This window comes from Bufo gargarizans, chromosome 6, assembly GCF_014858855.1.
Source record: "Bufo gargarizans isolate SCDJY-AF-19 chromosome 6, ASM1485885v1, whole genome shotgun sequence".
NCBI classification, from domain to species: Eukaryota; Metazoa; Chordata; class Amphibia; order Anura; family Bufonidae; genus Bufo; species Bufo gargarizans.
In genome coordinates, this window is record NC_058085.1 from 55,186,874 (window position 1) to 55,206,220 (window position 19,347).

Sequence of the window (19,347 nt, forward strand, 5' to 3'; positions counted from 1 at the left end):
CCAAGTAGACCGCACTTTTTTGTACCATGCCCGTGTTTTGCGCATGGCATGATGTGGCTTGAGGACTTGATCAGAGAGATCAACTCCTCCCATATACCGATTGTAGTTGACAATACAATCGGGCTTGAGGACTGTTGCTGTGGTACCTCACACAGGGACAGGGGTGATGCTGTTACCAGGAATTGTAGACAGTACAAGGACATCCCTCTTGTCTTTATACCTGACCAGCAACAGGTTTCCACTGGTAAGGGCATGAGTCTCACCCCTGGGGATAGGTACCTGGAGGGGGAGGGCAGGGAGGCCGCATTGATTTTTCTGCACGGTCCCACAAGCGGACGTGGATCTGGCGGCAATGGACTGGAACAAGGGGATACTAGTATAAAAGTTATCCACGTAAAGGTGGTAACCCTTATCTAGCAGTGGGTGCATAAGGTTCCACACAAGTTTCCCGGTAACACCCAGAGTGGGGGGACATTCTGGGGGTTAAATACAGGAATCTCGCCCCTCGTATAGACGAAACTTGTAAGTGTACCCTGAGGTACTCTCACAAAGTTGTATAGCTTTACGCCATACCTCGCCCGCTTGGAGGGAGCATATTGGCGGAAAATGAGTCTCCCCTTGAACGCAATGAGAGACTCATCAACTGTGACCTCCCTTCCAGGTACATAGGCCTCCATGAATTTGGCCCCGAAGTGATTGATGACAGGCCGTATCTTATACAGACGGTCATGGGAAGGATCACCTCGGGGGATACATGCTGCATTATCTGATGGCCTCAAACCGGCGTGTCATGGCCGTACTGTAAAGTGGGGTCTGGTAGAGGACGCCCCCACTCCAGTACAGCCTGACACTGGGTTTCTTGACCAGGCCCATATGCAGCACGAGGCGCTAAAATGTCATCTCTGCTGCACTGACCGGCGTCCAGCCACCGGGCCTGGCCAAAAAGGCGCCCGGGTGCTGAGCAACGAACAGTTGGGCGTACAGGTTTGTCTGCTCCACCATCAGATTTACCAGTGGGTCACTGAAAAAATGACAAAAAAAAAGTAATATTCAGTGTAGCCCACTGTGGAAATCTGGATTCCTAATTGGCCTACAAAATCAGGAATCGCAGGCTCATATCTGTCACGGACGGTGTACAGGAAACAAGACAATGCAACATGCATATATGAATGTCACGGACGGTGTACAGGAAATATACAATGCAACAGGCTATATGACTCACTGGATCCAAAGCTAAGGAACCAAAGGAGACCCCTGCACCATAACTGGCACTTCCCTGGCTGCTCAGCCTATGCAAAAATCCCAAAGGTGGATGGTTGCATATCCACGTACCTCGACTATATCACACCTGAACACCCTACAATAGTGAGGGGACACGACCACCGGCTCCCTACACCAGACACAGAGGGAGTCAGGGTCACCTGGGATCCAGCAAACAGAAAATAACAGATAAATGTACAGCACTTAACTTAGTATCAGACTGGGAAATAGGATCAGCATGCACACACACTCCAGGAAGAAGTATAAGCCGCCCAGTAATGCATTATGGGGAGGAATTTAAAGGGAAGCAATCAGTCCAACTACATGACAGCTGAGAGAGGCTAACGAGATGAGGAACTGAACACCACAACAAAGAAAACTCAAGGAGGAGGTTCTGAAAGGCTTCTGTCAGAGCTTCTCAGCTGTCTGGTTGTGACAGTACCCCTCCCTCTACGAGTGGACTCCGGACACTCAGAGCCCACCTTCTCAGGATGGGACCTATGGAAAGCCCTGATGAGACGAGAGGCCTTAATGTCCGTCACTGGGACCCACATCCTCTCCTAAGGACCATAACCCTCCCAATGAAACAAGGTACTGAAGAGAACCGCGGACAAGACGAGAATCCACATCCTAGAGGACCTGAAATTCAGATTCCCATCAACCATAATCGGAGGAGGAGGCAAAGGCGAGGGTACAATGGGTTTGAACATAAGGTTCAATAAGGACTTATGAAAAACATTATGGATCTTCCAAGTCTGAGGAGATCAAGACGGTAGGCAACAGGATTGATGACAGACAGGATTTTGTAAGGCCCAATAAACCTAGGACTCAACTTCCAGGAGGGAACCTTCAATTTGATATTCTTGGTAGACAACCACACCAGATCACCAACATTCAGGTCCGGACCAAGCACACGTCTCTTATCTGCCACACGCTTATATCTCTCACTCATGCTCTTTAGATTATCCTGAATCTTTTGCCAAATAGATGACAAAGACGAGGAGAATCTGTCCTCATCAGGTAAACCAGAAGACCCCTCTCCCGAGAAAGTCCCAAACTGCGGATGAAACCCATATGCACCAAAAATTGTGACTTATCAGAGGACTCCTGACGACGGTTATTTAAAGCAAACTCAGCAAGGGACAAAAAAGAACACCATCCTCTTGATTCTCCGCCACAAAACAGCGCAGATATGTCTCCAGATTCTGATTGACGCGCTCTGTCTGGCCATTCGACTGCGGGTGGAAAGCAGAAGAGAATGACAACCGAACCCCCAAGTGAGAACAGAAAGCCTTCCAGAATCTGGAAACAAACTGCGTGCCCCTATCAGAGACTATGTCTGAAGGAATACCGTGCAATTTGACAATGTGATCAATAAATGCCTGCGCCAGCGTCTTAGCATTGGGCAAACCAGGAAAAGGGATGAAATGCACCATTTTGCTAAAACGGTCCACCACCACCAGAATCACAGTCTTCCCCGAGGAACGGGGCAGGTCCGTTATGAAGTCCATGGACAGATGTGTCCAAGGACAGGAAGGAATGGGTAAGGGAAGGAGAGGACCTGATGGCCGTGAATGAGGGACTTTGGCACGAGCGCAAGTCTCGCAGGCTGCCACAAAACCCTCAACCGACTTACGAAGCGCAGGCCACCAGAATCTCCGAGCAATGAGATCTAGTGTGGCTCTTGCCCCCGGGTGCCCAGCAAGGACCGTATCGTGGTGTTCCTTAAAAATCTTGTGTCTTAAAGCAAGAGGCACAAACAACCTCCCAGGAGGACAAAGATCAGGAGCCTCTGACTGGGCTGCCTGCACCTCTGCCTCCAATTCAGAAAAAAGAGCAGAGACCACCAGACCTTCAGCCAAAATGGGACCCGGGTCTTCAAAATTCCCGCCTCCCGGAAAACAACGTGACAGGGCATCTGCCTTCACATTCTTAACTCCAGGGCGGAACGTGACAGCAAAATTAAACCTAGCAAAGAACAAAGACCATCTGGCCTGTCTCGGGTTCAGACGCTTGGCTGACTCCAAGTAGGCCAGATTTTTATGGTCAGTAAATACGGTAATAGGGTGTCTGGCTCCCTCTAGTCAATGGCGCCATTCCTCAAAAGCCAACTTGATGGCCAACAATTCCCTATGAAATCAGGAGAAAAAATCAAAATGTCATCCAAATACACTAATACAAATTTTCCCATCAAATGATAAAAAATGCTGTTCACGAAATGCTGAAAAACGACTGGGGCATTCATCAAACCAAAAGGCATAACCAAATTCTCAAAATGGCCCTCAGGGGTATTGAAGGCCGTCATCCATTCGTCTCCTTCTCTGACCCTAACCAGGTTGTATGCCCCTCTTAGATCTAATTTGGAAAAGACTTTAGCCCCAACAACCTGGTTAAACAGGTCCAGGATCAGAGGAAGCAGATATGGGTCACGAATAGTGATACTGTTCAGCTCCCTGAAATCCAGACAAGGTCTTAAAGAACCATCTTTTTTCTTAACAAAGAAAAAACCAGCGGCAACAGGTGACTTCGAGGGTTGTATGTGTCCTTTTCTCAGACTCTCAGAGATATAAGCACGCATAGCGATCCTCTCAGGTTGGGAAAGATTGTATAAACGAGATTTAGGCAGCTTGGCGCCTGGGATGAGATTAATAGGGCAATCGTACTCCCTGTGCGGGGGCAAATCCTGAACTCCACTCTCAGAGAAGACATCCGAAAATTCAGAGAGAAAAGATGGTACAGTCTTAGTAGCAACCTCAGAAACAGATGTCGTGAGGCAATTCTCTCTGCAAAAGTCACTCCAACCATTTATTTGCCTCGCTTGCCAATCAATGGTGGGGTTATGTTTAGTGAGCCAGGGTAGCCCGAACACTAGAGGAGTAGGCAAACCGCTAAGGACGAAACATGACACATCCTCAACATGAGCATCACTCACAATCAAACGGATATTGTGAACTATGCCCTTTAATGATTTCTGAGAAAGTGGAGCGGAATCAATAGCAAAAACAGGAATATCCTTTCCCAAAGTGCGCACCTGGAAACCATTAGTTATTGCAAATTGATTATCAATGAGATTGACAGCTGCTCCACTATCCACAAAAATCTCACAAAAAATGCTCTTGCTCTCTAGCGCCACCCTAGCAGGCAGGACAAAACGGGAACTACAAGCAAACGGAAAACCTTCAATTTACGCCTCAACCCTGCCAATAGTAACAGACGGAACATTTTTAAAAGATTTTTTCCTGTTTGTTTCTTTATTACTCCCAGAAAACTGCCTGAATCTCCTAGAGGGACAAACATTTGCCAAATGATTTGTACCTCCACAACAAAAACAAACCCTCCCATGCGAGCTGAATCTTCTATTGTCAGAAGCAATCAACCCCAGCTGCATGGGCTCCTGCTCAGAAGGGGCTGACAGCGACCGAGACCCCTGCACACAGAATTAGACCGCTGCACTGTCCTGGGGCTGAGTATGACAGGAAGGAGATATCTCTCCTCTCTCTCTAAGACGCCTGTCAATACGAACGGCCTGAGACATAGCAGAGTCCAAGGAAATAGGCCTCTCATGAAAGGCAAATGCATCTTTCAATCCCTCTGAAAGACCATGGCAAAATAGACTTCGGAGTGCAGCATCATTCCAACCAGTATCAGCTGCCCATCTCCGAAATTCTGAGCAGTATATCTCTGCAGATTGTTTACCCTGGCATAACAGACGTAGTCTAGACTCAGCCAGAGCAATACGATCCGGATCATCATATATCTGACCCAGGGCTAAAAAGAATTCATCCACTGAACGGAGAGGCTGTGCCCCCTCCGGCAGCAAAAAGGCCCAAGACTGAGTGTTATCCCTGAGCAGCGATATAATGATCCCCACCCTCCGTTCCTCATCACCAGAGGAATGGGGAAGAAGGCGAACATGGAGTTTGCAAGCCTCTCTAAAACGCACAAAATTCTCACTACCCCCGGAGAACGTATCCGGGAGCGAGATCTTAGGCTCAGAACAAACTCCATGAACGCAAGCTGAACCGGTCACTTGAAGCTGAGAAAAAGTCTTACGGAGATCAGCTACCTCCAATGAAAGACCCTGAAAGCGTTCAGCCAAAAGTGAAACTGGATCCATGCTTGAGACGGTTTTGGCGGCTTATAATGTCACGGACGGTGTACAGGAAACAAGACAATGCAACATGCATATATGAATGTCACGGACGGTGTACAGGAAACAAGACAATGCAACATGCATATATGACTCATTGGATCCAAAGCTAAGGAACCAAAGGGAGACACCTGCACAAGACCTGGCACTTTCCCTGGCTGCTCAGCCTATGCAAAAATCCCAAAGGTGGATGGTTGCATATCCACGTACCTCGACTATATCACACCTGAACACCCTACAATAGTGAGGGGACACGACCACCGGCTCCCTACACCAGACACGGAGGGAGTCAGGGTCACCTGGGATCCAGCAAACAGAAAATAACAGATAAATGTACAGCACTTAACTTAGTAGCAGACTGGGAAATAGGATCACCATGCACACACACTCCAGGAAGAAGTATAAGCCGCCCAGTAATGCATTATGGGGAGGAATTTAAAGGGAAGCAATCAGTCCAACTACATGACAGCTGAGAGAGGCTAACGAGATGAGGAACTGAACACCACAACAAAGAAAACTCAAGGAGGAGGTTCTGAAAGGCTTCTGTCAGAGCTTCTCAGTAGTGTTGAGCGCGAATATTCAAATTGCGAAATTTTTTCTCGAATATCGCAATTTCGAGATTTTGAGAATATTTAGAATATCGTTCTATATATTCGCGAAATCGAATATTCGTTTTTTTTTTTGTTTTTTTTATTATTATATTTTTTTCTTTACCACTTCCCTAAAGTTGTTCTTACCTGTCCTTTGGATTCCTGGCTTCCTGGCTGCTCCAGTCAGTGGCGTTTTCAACTTACTGCTATATTCCATATTAGCTAAATTACAATCTAATCTATATGTGTATTTTACGAAATTTTGCAATAGTCAAAATTGCGATGCGAGTAATATAACACAAAATAATCGCATGAAGATTTCAATTTAGCACTGCTATATTCCATATTCTAGCCTAATATGGAATATAGCTGTGCTAAGTTAGCACTGCTATATTCCATATTAGGCTAGAATATGGAATATAGCAGTGCTAAGTTGAAATCTTCATGCGATTATTTCGTGTTATATTACTCGCATCGCAATTTTGACTTTTGCAAATGTTCTTAATATTGCTCTAACTTCGTCTTTTAGAATATTCGTAATATTCTGAATGACGAAGTTAGAGCAATATTACGAATATTCTAAAAGACGAAGTTAGAGCAATATTACGAAATTTCGTAAAATACACATATAGATTGTAATTTAGCTAATATAGTGCTATAATCCCTTTTTTTTCCTCAAATTTTTTTTTGCCTCTTCTGAACTTAAGTTTTGTAAAATATGTACACTATTATAAAATATTACTATAGCAGTATATTAGCTTAAATACAATCTATGTGTATTTTACGAAATTTTGTAATATTGCTCTAACTTCGTCTTTTAGAATATTCGTAATATTCTCAAAGACGAAGTTAGAGCAATATTAAGAACATTTGCAAAAGCCGAAATTGCGATGCGAGTAATATAACACGAAATAATCGCAAGAAGATTTCAACTTAGCACTGCTATACTCCATATTCTAGCCTAATATGGAATATAGCAGTGCTAACTTAGCACAGCTATATTCCATATTAGGCTAGAATATGGAATATAGCAGTGCTAAGTTGAAATCTTCATGCGATTATTTCGGGTTATATTACTCGCATCGCAATTTCGGCTTTTGCAAATGTTCTTAATATTGCTCTAACTTCGTCTTTTTGAATATTCATAATATTCTAAGAGACGAAGTTAGAGCAATATCACGAAATTTCGTAAAATACACATATTAGCCTAGCCATAGTCAATTAGCATAGGGACGTTGCCTTATACTATCAAGATAAATAATCGCAATATGCGAAAAAATAAATCGCATATTATTCGCGATAATTGGAATAATTACGAATATTCGATTTCGACGAATATAACACGAATATTAATTCGAATATTCGTGAAATATCGCGAAATCGAATATGGCACCTCCCGCTCATCACTACTTCTCAGCTGTCTGGTTGTGACAATATCGCTCTGGGGTACACCAGACAAGTTCACCGGCAAAGTGCTCTGGTGGATTTAACTGGTGGGCCGGAAAACTAGTACGAGCCCCAGAGCTGCTCGTACTAGGGTGGGCCACAGGGTCCCTAACATGGCAGTCCCCTTGCTCCGCCGCCTTGGGGATGAGGAGGACGCGGATGACAACAGAAAAGTGGGGTCATCCTCGTCCTCACTAGGACTCTCGGAGTCGGAGGCAAGCTGGCCGTATGCCTCCTCGGCCGAGAACGTCCGCCGGGCCATAGGGGAGTGTGTGTCTGCGTGTGTATAAATCTTTATTTGGTGTGCGTGTGTGTGGGGGCACGGGTGTCCCTCTGCCTGGTCTTCCTTCTGCTCCTCAGCTGGCAAACATTTTTATTGAACACATTTTTCGCCTCCATGATTTTCCCCTCCGTGTTGTCTCCGAAAGGGGTATACAGTTCACGTCAAAATTCTGGAGAGCTCTCTGCAAGCTATTAAATGCATCTCCGGACTTCTCGTCAGTGTATCACCCTCAGTCCAGCGGTCAAGTAGAACATGTTAACCAAATTGTGACTAACTTTTTGCGCCACTTCACTAACAGTCATCACGACAACTGGGCCAAACTATTGCATGGGGTGAGTTTTCATTCAACAATCATGACAGTGAGTCCTCCAGGAAACCGCCATTTTTTATTGTTTTTGGCCAACAGACGAATATCCCACTCCCAGTGTCTTCTTCTTCCGGTATCCCTGCTGCAGATGCTACCTCAAGAGAATTCTAAAAAAAGGGGAGCTCTGAAAGAGGCTTCTGTGCGTATGAAGGAGTCTGCGGAGTAGAGGGAAAAGACCCTGTTTCTGGTGGATTGGAAGGGGTTTGGTCCACTCCTGAGGAGAGATCTTGGGAACCCAGAGAGAACATCATGCAGACGCAGTGACCGTGGATTAAAACAAAGGGGAGGGAGCCAGCGTTTTTTTAACCATCTCCCCGTTCGAAAAATCAATTCAATAAATGGACCCCAGATTGGGGACGTAACAGGGATTAAACTGATGAGAAGAGAACTACAGAAAATAACACTCATATCGGGTGTGAAAGTAAATTGCACGCCGCAGACGCAGTGACCGTGGATTCAAACAAAGGGGAGGTAGCCAGTTTTTTTTTAACCACCTCCCCGTTCGAACATGGCTAGCTTGGTATCCAACCTTGTGCAAATGGGGAGTTTGCTGTTGGGCAAATGAACTGTTTGCGGTGCATTAAAAGGGGAGTTTGGTCTGTCAATGTCTGTGAAGCGGGCGTAACCCTTACACTACCTGATCGATACAACATCATACCTGATCGTATACACACACTGGATGTTTTAAACCACGTTGTTCAAAAAATTTAGGATTGTTAGGTGATTTATGCCCTTTATGGATTAAAACCCAACTCTGCGTCAACTATGTAATTTTCCATGGGAGTTTTGCCATGGATCCCCCTCCGGCATGCCACAGTCCAGGTGTTAGTCCCCTTGAAACAACTTTTCCATCACTACTGTGGCTAGAAAGAGTCCCTGTGGGTTTTAAAATTCGTCTGCCTATTGAAGTCTATGGTGGTTCGCCCATTCGCGAACATTTGAGGAAATTCGCGTTCGCCATTCGCCATTCGCGGCATCTCTACTGCAGATACCAAAGATAAAGTGACACTATGAAAAAGGTCTGGAAGGAACCAAAACGTCTGGATTGACGTGTTGCCTCTCATAAATTTCACAGTGCAAATATAGGGGGTCATTTACTATCCTGGTTACTTGCACTGCAATCTGCGACATTTGCCTGCTCACGCCTGGTCTAAAAAAGAGGACGTGGCGTGGGCGGGGAAGGTCTGCCCAATTCTTCATTTTCTACACCTGTTTTAGGTGTACAAAATAGTCTAAATTTAAGCCAGCAAGCAAGCTGGCGTAGATTTCGACCGGCTTACATGCGCAAAGTTATGTACAGGTCAGCGCAATGTTCATGGATTTTTGTATTTGAAATCTCGAGTGTGCGTGGAACATATCTATATAGTATTTTAATAGGACCTCAACACCCCTACACCTACTGCACCTCACATAATTTTGCTGGGGTGCTCAGTCTTTTGTTATTTAACTTTTCACACAACAGTGCATAAATCAATAGTACAATCAACTACAAGAAACTTTGTAATATGCCTTATCAGTGAAAAATGTCTAGCTCTTAGCTGTTTGCTCTCCTCCCTCCCTTGCTAATCACTTTTCACTTTGAAAAATGCTGAAGTATCATACTGCACATATCAATACAAGTCTATGAAGGGGAAGGTGAGGGGAGTAAGCAGCAGTCTAATTAGGCCAGTTTCTTATTCGCGGCTGAAGTTGGTTTCTTATTTATCAGTTTTTTTCACATTATTCGTATGTTTTAAAAAAAAAAAATGAATTTTGAGGAGACCTTATCGTCAATAATAAAAAAGTTGAAATCGGCATTAAAACAGAAGTGACTGGAACACAAATGGGCATGAAAGTGGACACAAATTTAAAGTGTCTGTACAGTCTGATACAACTGGGTGTATTTCGTTTATATATGTATCTCCATCTATCATTGCTTCTGGGGTGAAATTGAGGTCTGGCATGCTGCATGGGTGAAGAAAGCATGCTCCTCGGTTTAAAAAAAAAAAAAAGATACTACAGGTGATCACACCATAAAGGCTGAGAACAGATGACCCGAAAAGGGTTAGCCACCCTTTGCTCAAGCAGACCATTTCTCTGCACACTGTTAGGGTGGTCAAATTCTTTTACACTTAATTTGATGGCTCAATCAGTAGTTCCAGAGTTGGTGTGAAATAGTGGCCTGATACTACACACTTTAGGGTGACTTCACACTTCAGTTATTTGGTCCGTTATGGCTATAATTTTTTGTGAGTCAAAACCAGTAGTGAAGCATACTAAGGTGTAATGGAAAGATCTGTACCTGTTCTGTGTTTTTGACCCAAACCTGGCTTGATACTACATATTTTAGGGTGTTCAAATTCATTTACACTTAATTCCATGCATCAATCAGTAGTTCAGGAGTTGGTGTGAAACTGTGGCTTGATACTACACATTTTAGGGTGTTCAAATTCTTTTATACTTAATTTGATGCGTCAATCAGTAGTTGCGGAGTTGGTGCGAAACTGCAGCCTGATACTATTGCTCTTTTACCCTTGCAGTTAATGCTACAGTACAGTATATCCGACAGACAGGTGAGGAGGAGAGATCCGCCGCTTCCTCCAGTAGGCGGGCAAGTATCGACGATGAGAGTCGCATGTGAGCTGGTGTTGCGAGCGGTCAGGCACGTGGCCCTGAGGGTGACATCAGTGATGTGCAGACAGTAGTGGATGACGATGTAGCCAATCACACGTGGGAGCCGGTTGAAGAGGGGGGCTTCATCATCATCATCAGGAGAAGAGGGAGGGTGGCAGCTTGCGCTTGAGGCAGCGGCTAAGCCACCAGGGTGGTAGCATGGCCATGAGTCAGCAGGGTAGCAGCAGTCTCAGATCTGTAGCCAAACATGCCCTGGGTAGACCGCCTGCCACGCAGGAGCCTACCTGTCTGGAAAGAAGTAGCAGTGCACGGGTTCAAGGAGGCAGCGGTAGCAGGCAGTCAACACAGAGTGGTGGGGGTAAAATAACATAATCAGCGGTGTGGGAATTTTTCATCAAGCCACCGGAGGATGTCAGCATGGCCCACTCTGTGACTGGGCCATTGTGTTGACTCATTCGAATCCTCATGTGATTTCCACCCTCGCCACTATGTAACTGGGCCACTGTGTTGACTCCTCATGCGATTCCCATTCTCACCACTCTGAGACTGGTTCACTGTGTTGACTCCTCATGAGATTCCCATTCTCACCACTCTGTGACTGGGCCACTATGCTGACTATTCATGCTGTTGCCATCTACCCACTATGTCACTGGGGCACTGTGTTGACTCTTCATGCAGTTACAACCCTCCCCATAATGTAACTGGACCACTGTGTTGACTCCTCATGCGGTTTCCACTCTCCCGACTAATTGTCTATGTCACCACTCTATGTACTACCTGTTTGGCCTTGTTGACATCACCATTTAATTTACCCTTCTGATCTTTCATAAGGACGGAAAAATGAGAGACACAACGGATTCTGTCTTTGGAGCATCCGTAAGGCCTGTATCATACAGTTCTTATTTTGCATCAGGATACGCCCATGAATTGGATGCCAAAAGCAGGAGTGGGTACAAAACACAGAAGACATGCAAGCTTTATGATCACGTGTCATCTCTGTAAACAGTGACATCAACACAAACTTACTGCTGACATCCTCTGCACTCTGTAGGCAAATGCTTCGATACGAGCTGCAGTTTTTTTTTTTTGTAACTGAAAGTAGGGTTTCTACCCCGTTCATCAATAGAAGTTCTTGCTTAGTGATTTTTATTCAATAAGCCGCTTAAGTGTGACGTTTCGGCCAAACTGGTGCGGCTCTGTGGTGAATAAGAAAAAAGATGGCAGAAAAGGATGTGTGCAAAGACAAAACAATTAAAATAATTGAAAAATTAAAAATAAAACCCTACAAAAACAGTGTTGGCTACTGCCTCCTCTGCCTCTTCGACCTACACGACCACGTCCACCGCCTACTCACCCTCCTACTCCAGTTGGAGATTATTTTTTATTTTCTTCTATTCTATGTTACTTTAAGTCATTTCCCTATCCGTATATGTTTGCAGGGCAATATTACTGCTCTTACTTTGATTTTGATTACTTTTGCAGCCCTCTAGCCCTTTCTATGACTAATTTGCAGGCATTTTACAGCACCAAAGATCGGGTCACCATTGACTTCTATGAGGTTCAGTTTAGAGGTCAAGTTTGGGTACCCTAAATGAACTTTGAACCAAAATTCAGCTAAACCTGAATATTTACGGGTTCCCTCAACCCTAGTCATTATTAATATAATCTTGGAAAACCCCTTTAACTGCATGCGAGTCACCACCCTCTGTAAGTTGGCAGTGCAAGATCACAGACCCGAATTAATTTAACCCTGTAAATCACACTTTTTGTCTATATTTTGTCATTTCTGTTTTAATGCCACTTTCAACTAATTTCCCTTTAGGACAGCTCACTGCAACTTTTTTATTTATTACTGGTGATAAAGTCTCCTCAAAATTCATAAAAAAAGAAAAATACAAATGACGTGAATAAGAAAACGATGAATAAGAAACCAACTTCAGCTCTAAAAAACTGCTTGAAAAAGAAATCCTCTTTAGCCTCATCTGCGCAGCTACATAGAAAGTTTCTATCTCACCACAAGTGCAAAATTCACAAACATATAGGTCAGCTTTTCTCTGTAATGTCCTCCATGATATTGAGACTGGTTCTGAATGAGTAAGAGAATGTTAGGAAGCAGATTCTCCTCTACTTTCTGTGTGCAGTATACTGTTTTTGTTGAAAAGTTGGTGAAACATTAATCATCAATTCGTCACAGTCATGCAGTGTGGAACAATAGGGTGCTCTGGATGTTGCCCTTTATATTCTAGCCCTGTCCTCTGGCATATGCGCAGTGCTCCAATGGAGCTGAGGGGTGTGCCCTCAGGTTGAGATTATATATATGTGCACCAGAGACATCAAACAATCCTGTATGGGTGTTTTTTAGTGAAGGCAATGGTGACCTAAACTGTACTGACAAGTTTGCTTCAAAGGAGGAGTTCACCTCCACCTGGGAACCTAGTATTGTGAAGAGTCTGAAACCTCCAGCAATTCTAAAAACCAATAGGCCATGACTGTATGTAGATTCCAAGTTAGGGCTATTGTTATTTATATGGGGCCATGCACACATAAGTCTATTTTGTGGGTTTGTTTTTTTATTCCACAAGTTATAGCACATGCCCTATTCTTGACTGTATAGCAGAAGAAAATTGTACTTTCTATTTATGGAGGTAAGAAAAATGTAGAATGCACACAGAAGGCATTTGTATTTTGCGGATCCATTTTTTTGCGGACCAAAATACTGACACGGCCATGTGCATAAGGCCTTATAGACATCTGCAAAAATCACAGAAGGCGTTTGTGAGTATTGAACCATGCTCCTGAACTGTATCAATAACCTATTTATATTTTAAATGTTCCTTTAACCCCTTCCTGATGCAGGGATTTTTGCATTTTCGATTTTCGGTCCGTGCTTTTCCGGAGCCATAAGTTTTTTTTCTTTTTCCATTCACATAGCCGTATGAAGGCTTGTTTTTTGTGGGACAAGTTGTACTTTCTAATGCCATCATTTAATAGGGCATACAATGTACAGGGAAGCTGGAAAAAAATCCTAATGTGGTGGAATTGGAAAGAAAATGCAATTACTCCACCATGGGTTTTGTTTTTATGGTGTTCACTGTGTGGTAAAACTGACCTGTGCTCTTCATCCTCCAGGTCAGTACGGTGATACCACACTTGTTTAGTTTTTCTTGTGTTTTAATTGTGAATAAAAAACCTTTGGAAAAATTATTTTTTTCTTGTCATTGCCGTATTCTGACCCTGATAACATTTTTATCGTTATGTCTACGAGGTGTGAGAACTCATTTGGGAAGGGGTTAAAGGAGTATTTCATTATATATATATTTTTTTAGTAGTTTATATAACAGGAAATCATAAAATTTTCCAATATACATGTATGCAAAATTATGCTTCCATACATTTCTTATATCAGGCAGTTGACCTCTATAAGCAATAGAATGGTATAACCCATGGATCAGTCCTATGTGATGCATCCATAGCTTAACTGAACCAGAGCATTAGTCTCTTCACATCATACAATCCCTGACTTTGAGTAAGCAGCAGTATTATATGACATACATATGTTGGGTCAGCACACAGGACACATCCATGTGATAAATAGGACTTGTGGTGGAATAATAATTTTTATTGGGATTATTACAGTAACTACATCACTGCATGTAGTTGCATGGCTGTCCCTAGGTGATTTGTAAAATGGCTGCCTGTCTCTAGGTGATGTTATGTTGTTAATAAAGTTGAATGTAAAAAAAACACAAAGACATCTGCTTCTACACAGATACTGACAGACATCATGAGATGCTACTGTCACGCTTCAGTGTGGTAGGGAAACACCACACCAAGTATAAGAGGGAAGGGGGGAACAGGCAATCAGGCCTGATAACTAGGGGAGGAAGATGGACACTTCCTAGTGAAACCCTAACCAAAATCCTCACTGACTGCCAGTATGAACAGACCCCAGAGGTAGGTGTGTTCATATGCAGGAATACCTACAGTCCCATCTAGCCCTATAGGACCCTGGTACTAATGGCAGGGACAAGACTACCTGTTCCTCCAAAAAGAAGGTTGAACATGAGTCTCCTTCAGGCCTAATTCAAACAATATGGAAATGCAGCACACAGACAAAATACAAAAAGGGAAAGGAAAGACTTAACTTCAAAGGGGCTATGAAAGCACCAGGAACTCCGCCGAGATCCCCAAAAAAACTTCCATAAATAAGGAAGGTTAAATGACCACATGAGGAAAGGGGTGTGGCCATTACCAGAAACAACACATACACCTATTGATCCATAAGGAAAACCTGTCAGATCAAATCACGTGTTGCCAGTCTCACCGATCTCCTGCCATCTGTCACGGGAATGTCCGTGACAGCTACAGGTAATACAGTTGCAAGAAAAAGTATGTGAACCCTTTGGAATGATATGGATTTCTGCACAAATTGGTCATAAAATGTGATCTGATCTTCATCTAAGTCACATCAGCAGACAATCACAGTCTGCTTAAACTAATAACACACAAAGAATTAAATGTTACCATGTTTTTATTGAACACACCGTGTAAACATTCACAGTGCAGGTGGAAAAAGTATGTGAACCCCTAGACTAATGACATCTCCAAGAGCTAATTGGAGCGAGGTGTCAGCCAACTGGAGTCCAATCAATGAGATGAGATTGGAGGTGTTCGTTACAGCTGCCCTGCCCTATAAAAAACACACACCAGTTCTGGGTTTGTTTTTCACAAGAAGCATTGCCTGATGTGAATGATGCCTCACACAAAAGAGCTCTCAGAAGACCTACGATTAAGAATTGTTGACTTGCATAAAGCTAGAGAAAGGGTTATAAAACTATCTCCAAAAGCCTTGCTGTTCATCAGTCCACGGTAAGACAAATTGTCTATAAAAGGAGAAAGTTCACCACTGCTGCTACTCTCCCTAGGAGTGGCTGTTCTGTAAAGATGACTGCAAGAGCACAGCGCAGACTCCTCAATGAGGTGAAGAAGAATCCTAGAGTGTCAGCTTAAGACTCACAAAAGCCTCTGGCATATGCTAACATCCCTGTTAGCGAATCTGCGATATGTAAAACACTAAACAAGAATGGATTTCATGGGAGGATACCACAGAGGAAACCACTGCTGTCCAAAAAAAACATTGCTGCACGTTTACAGTTTGCACAAGAGCACCTGGATGTTCCACAGCAGTACTGGCAAAATATTCTGTGGACAGATGAAACCAAAGTTGAGTTGTTTGGAAGAAACACACAACACCATGTGTGGAGAAAAAGAGGCACAGCACACCAACATCAAAACCTCATCCCAACTGTGAAGTATGGTGGTGGGGGCATCATGGTTTGGGGCTGCTTTGCTGCATCAGGGCCTGGACGGATTGCTATCATCGAAGGTAAAATAAATTCCCAAGTTTATCAAGATATTTTGCAGGAGAACTTAATGCCAACTGTTCACCAGCTGAAGCTCAACAGAAAATGGGTGTTGCAACAGGACAACGACACAAAGCATAGAAGTAAATCAACAACAGAATGGCTTAAACAGAAGAAAATACGCCTTCTGGAGTGGCCCAGTCAGAGTCCTGACCTCAACCCAATTAAAATGCTGTGGCATGACCTCAAAAAAGTGATTCGCACCAGACATACCAAGAATATTGCTTAACTGAAAAAGTTCTATAAAGAGGAATGGTCAAGAATTACTCCTGACAGTTGTGCACGTCTGATCTGCAACTACAGGAAATGTTTGGTTGAAGTTATTGCTGCCAAAGGAGGTTCAACCAGTTATTAAATCCAAGGGTTCACATACTTTTTCCACCTGCACTGTGAATATTTACATGGGGGGGTTCAATAAAAACATGGTAACATTTAATTCTTTGTGTGTTATTAGTTTAAGCAGACTGTGATTGTCTATTGTTGTGACTTAGATGAAATCAGATTACATTTTATGACCAATTTGTGCAGAAATCAATATCATCCCAAAGGGTTCACATACTTTTTCTTGCAACTGTATAACTGTATATACTGTATATGTTCTGCTTCTCAGTACACTACTATAGATGCCTAGGCAGTTAACAGAAAGCTAGGTCACATTATATTGGGGAGGGTCACATGACATGACCAATACCTTCAGTTCTCCTATAATGCATTTTACTGGACTAAAATGGGTCAAAGCATTTTTTTTTTCTTTAGCGAGACATTACTGTGCATATATATTAAAAGTCTGGGAACAAAACAGATGTATATTAGAAAATTATTAAATGTCCTATTCTCTAAATAAATAAATGTAATTAACAAAACTGAAATACCTCTATAATAATTAAACCGTATCTACTTGATCTTTTCAGTACTTGCATCTACCTCTTACAATATACCGTATGTTTTTTCCCCAGAGCTTGGTGATGTCACTAATTCCATTCTGTTCCTGCTCAGTGACAAGAGCGCCATGATCACCGGATCCCACCTTAACGTGGATGGAGGCTTCTTAATCTCATAGGCTCCAGACAGAAAAGACATTGTGTGTTCAGAGCATTGTACTGATTTATGCGTGTCATTCTTTGTAGTTAGGCTCTGTTTACATCCACATTGCCAGTTTTTATTGTACCTGAAAGAATGAATAAATAAAATAAATTCCCAAACTCTGCTATGGACATCTTTAGTTCTGTAATGTCTGGAAAAGATAAACTGTTGTTGCAGCAGGAGGCATATTGGATATAAAGACTGAATACCAGATATCCTCAGGGTCTCAATCTAAGGAAAGAACCCCTCTGCCTTTGACACGGTCAACCACTCCCTTCTGTTATAAACTCTCTCATCTCTTGACATCACTGACCTGGCCCTCTCCTGGTTCACATCATACCTCACAGACCGGACGTTTAGCATCCCCCACTCTCATACTGTGAGGGATACAAGATCTTTTCATGTCCTTTGTCAGCCATCTTAACCCCTTAGGGACCAGGCTCATTTTCACCTTAAGGACCAGGCCATTTTTTGCTAATCTGACCAGTGTCATTTTAAGTGGTGATAACTTTAAAACGCTTTGACTTATCCAGGCCATTCTGAGATAGTTTTTTTTTATCACATATTGTACTTCATGACACTGGTAAAATGAAGTAAAAAAATATGTCTGTGAAGGTTCTCATTTATCCAGGTCATGGTATATATCTGTAAAGAATAAATCAAGGCAACTGGACGTACTGTAGATTTCTTGAAAACGCTTCACTCGTTCTTCCAACGAGCTTTCTCAATTCTGAGTGATTGTACAAAAATTCTGGGAATAAATATGTAACTGAATCCACATCTGGTAATTATACCCAGCATTGGGTCAAAGGTGTTGATTCCATTATCCTAATTGGAGTCAGTAGGTGATAAAGACTTCCCAGAAAAAGGTGTCAAGACAGCATTATACGTGGCAGACAATAGATGTCTAACCCCCCACCTCTATTCAACACAAGATGGACAACATTGTGTACGCAGTCCAGTGCAATGAGGAATGCTCAGAACTGTATATCGGCGAAACAAAACAACAACTACATCAGCGTATGGCTCAGCATAGAAGAGCCTGGTCAAGATTCAGCCGTGTACTTACATCTAAAAGGAACAGGTCACACCTTTGAAGACAGTCAAGTACGTGTTTTGGATAAGGAGGCCGATTGGTACAAATGAGGCGTGAAGGAGGCCATCTACGTAAAAATGGAGAAGCCAAGCTTGAATAGAGGTGGGGGGGGGGGGTTAGACATCTATTGTCTGCCACGTATAATGCTGTCTTGACACCTTTTTCTGGGAAGTCTTTATCACCTACTGACTCCAATTAGGATAATGGAATCAACACATTTGACCCAATGCTGGGTATAATTACCAGATGTGGATTCAGTTACATATTTATTCCCAGAATTTTTGTACAATCACTCAGAATTGAGAAAGCTCGTTGGAAGAACAAGTGAAACGTTTTCAAGAAGTCTACAGTACGTCCAGTTGCCTTGATTTATTCTTTACAGATAAGTAAAAATAAAAAATAAATTTATTTATAAAAAAATACTACATTTACCCCAAATTTTTTAAAAATTGCAAATTTCCAAGTTTTAATTTCTCTACTTCTATAATACATAGTAAAACCTACAAAAATAGTTATTACTTTACATTCCCCATATTTCTACTTTATGTTTGGATCATTTTGGGAATGACATTTTATTTTTTGGGGATGTTACAAGGCTTAGAAGTTTAGAAGCAAATCTTGAAGTTTTTCAGAAATTTTCAAAAACCCACTTTTCAAGGACCAGTTCAGGTCTGAAGTCACTTTGTGAGGCTTACATAATAGAAACCACCCAAAAATGACCCCATTCTAGAAACTACACCCCTCAAGGTATTCTAAACTGATTTTTTTTACAATTATTTAGGTTTTAGACTATATTATCTTGTTTAATACCAACAACGTTTTTTGTATCTCTAAAGTCTAAAGAGTCCTTTTTTGGGGGCTATATGACTTTTTGATCGCTTGCTATTAAACTTTTTGTTATGTAAGGTGATATGTAATTTTTATAGAGGAGATTCTTACCGATGCTGAGATACCTAATTTGTATACTTTTAATCGTTTTTAAAAAAAATTGGGTGACTCAGGTCTGAGAACCAGTTTTTTTATCCGATGTAAGTGC

At 42.6% G+C, this 19,347-nt stretch overlaps 1 protein-coding gene across 1 annotated transcript in view; it reads left to right on the forward strand.

Moving 5' to 3' along the window:
* Nucleotides 1-17,192, forward strand: part of LOC122942581 (L-xylulose reductase-like) — a 103,035-nt gene extending 85,843 nt beyond the window's left edge. The window contains exon 8 of the mRNA XM_044300244.1: nt 17,089-17,192. Coding sequence (XP_044156179.1) covers nt 17,089-17,192 — 104 coding nt within the window. The remainder of the gene's footprint in view (nt 1-17,088) is intronic.
* The last annotated feature ends 2,155 nt before the right edge of the window (nt 17,193-19,347 follow it).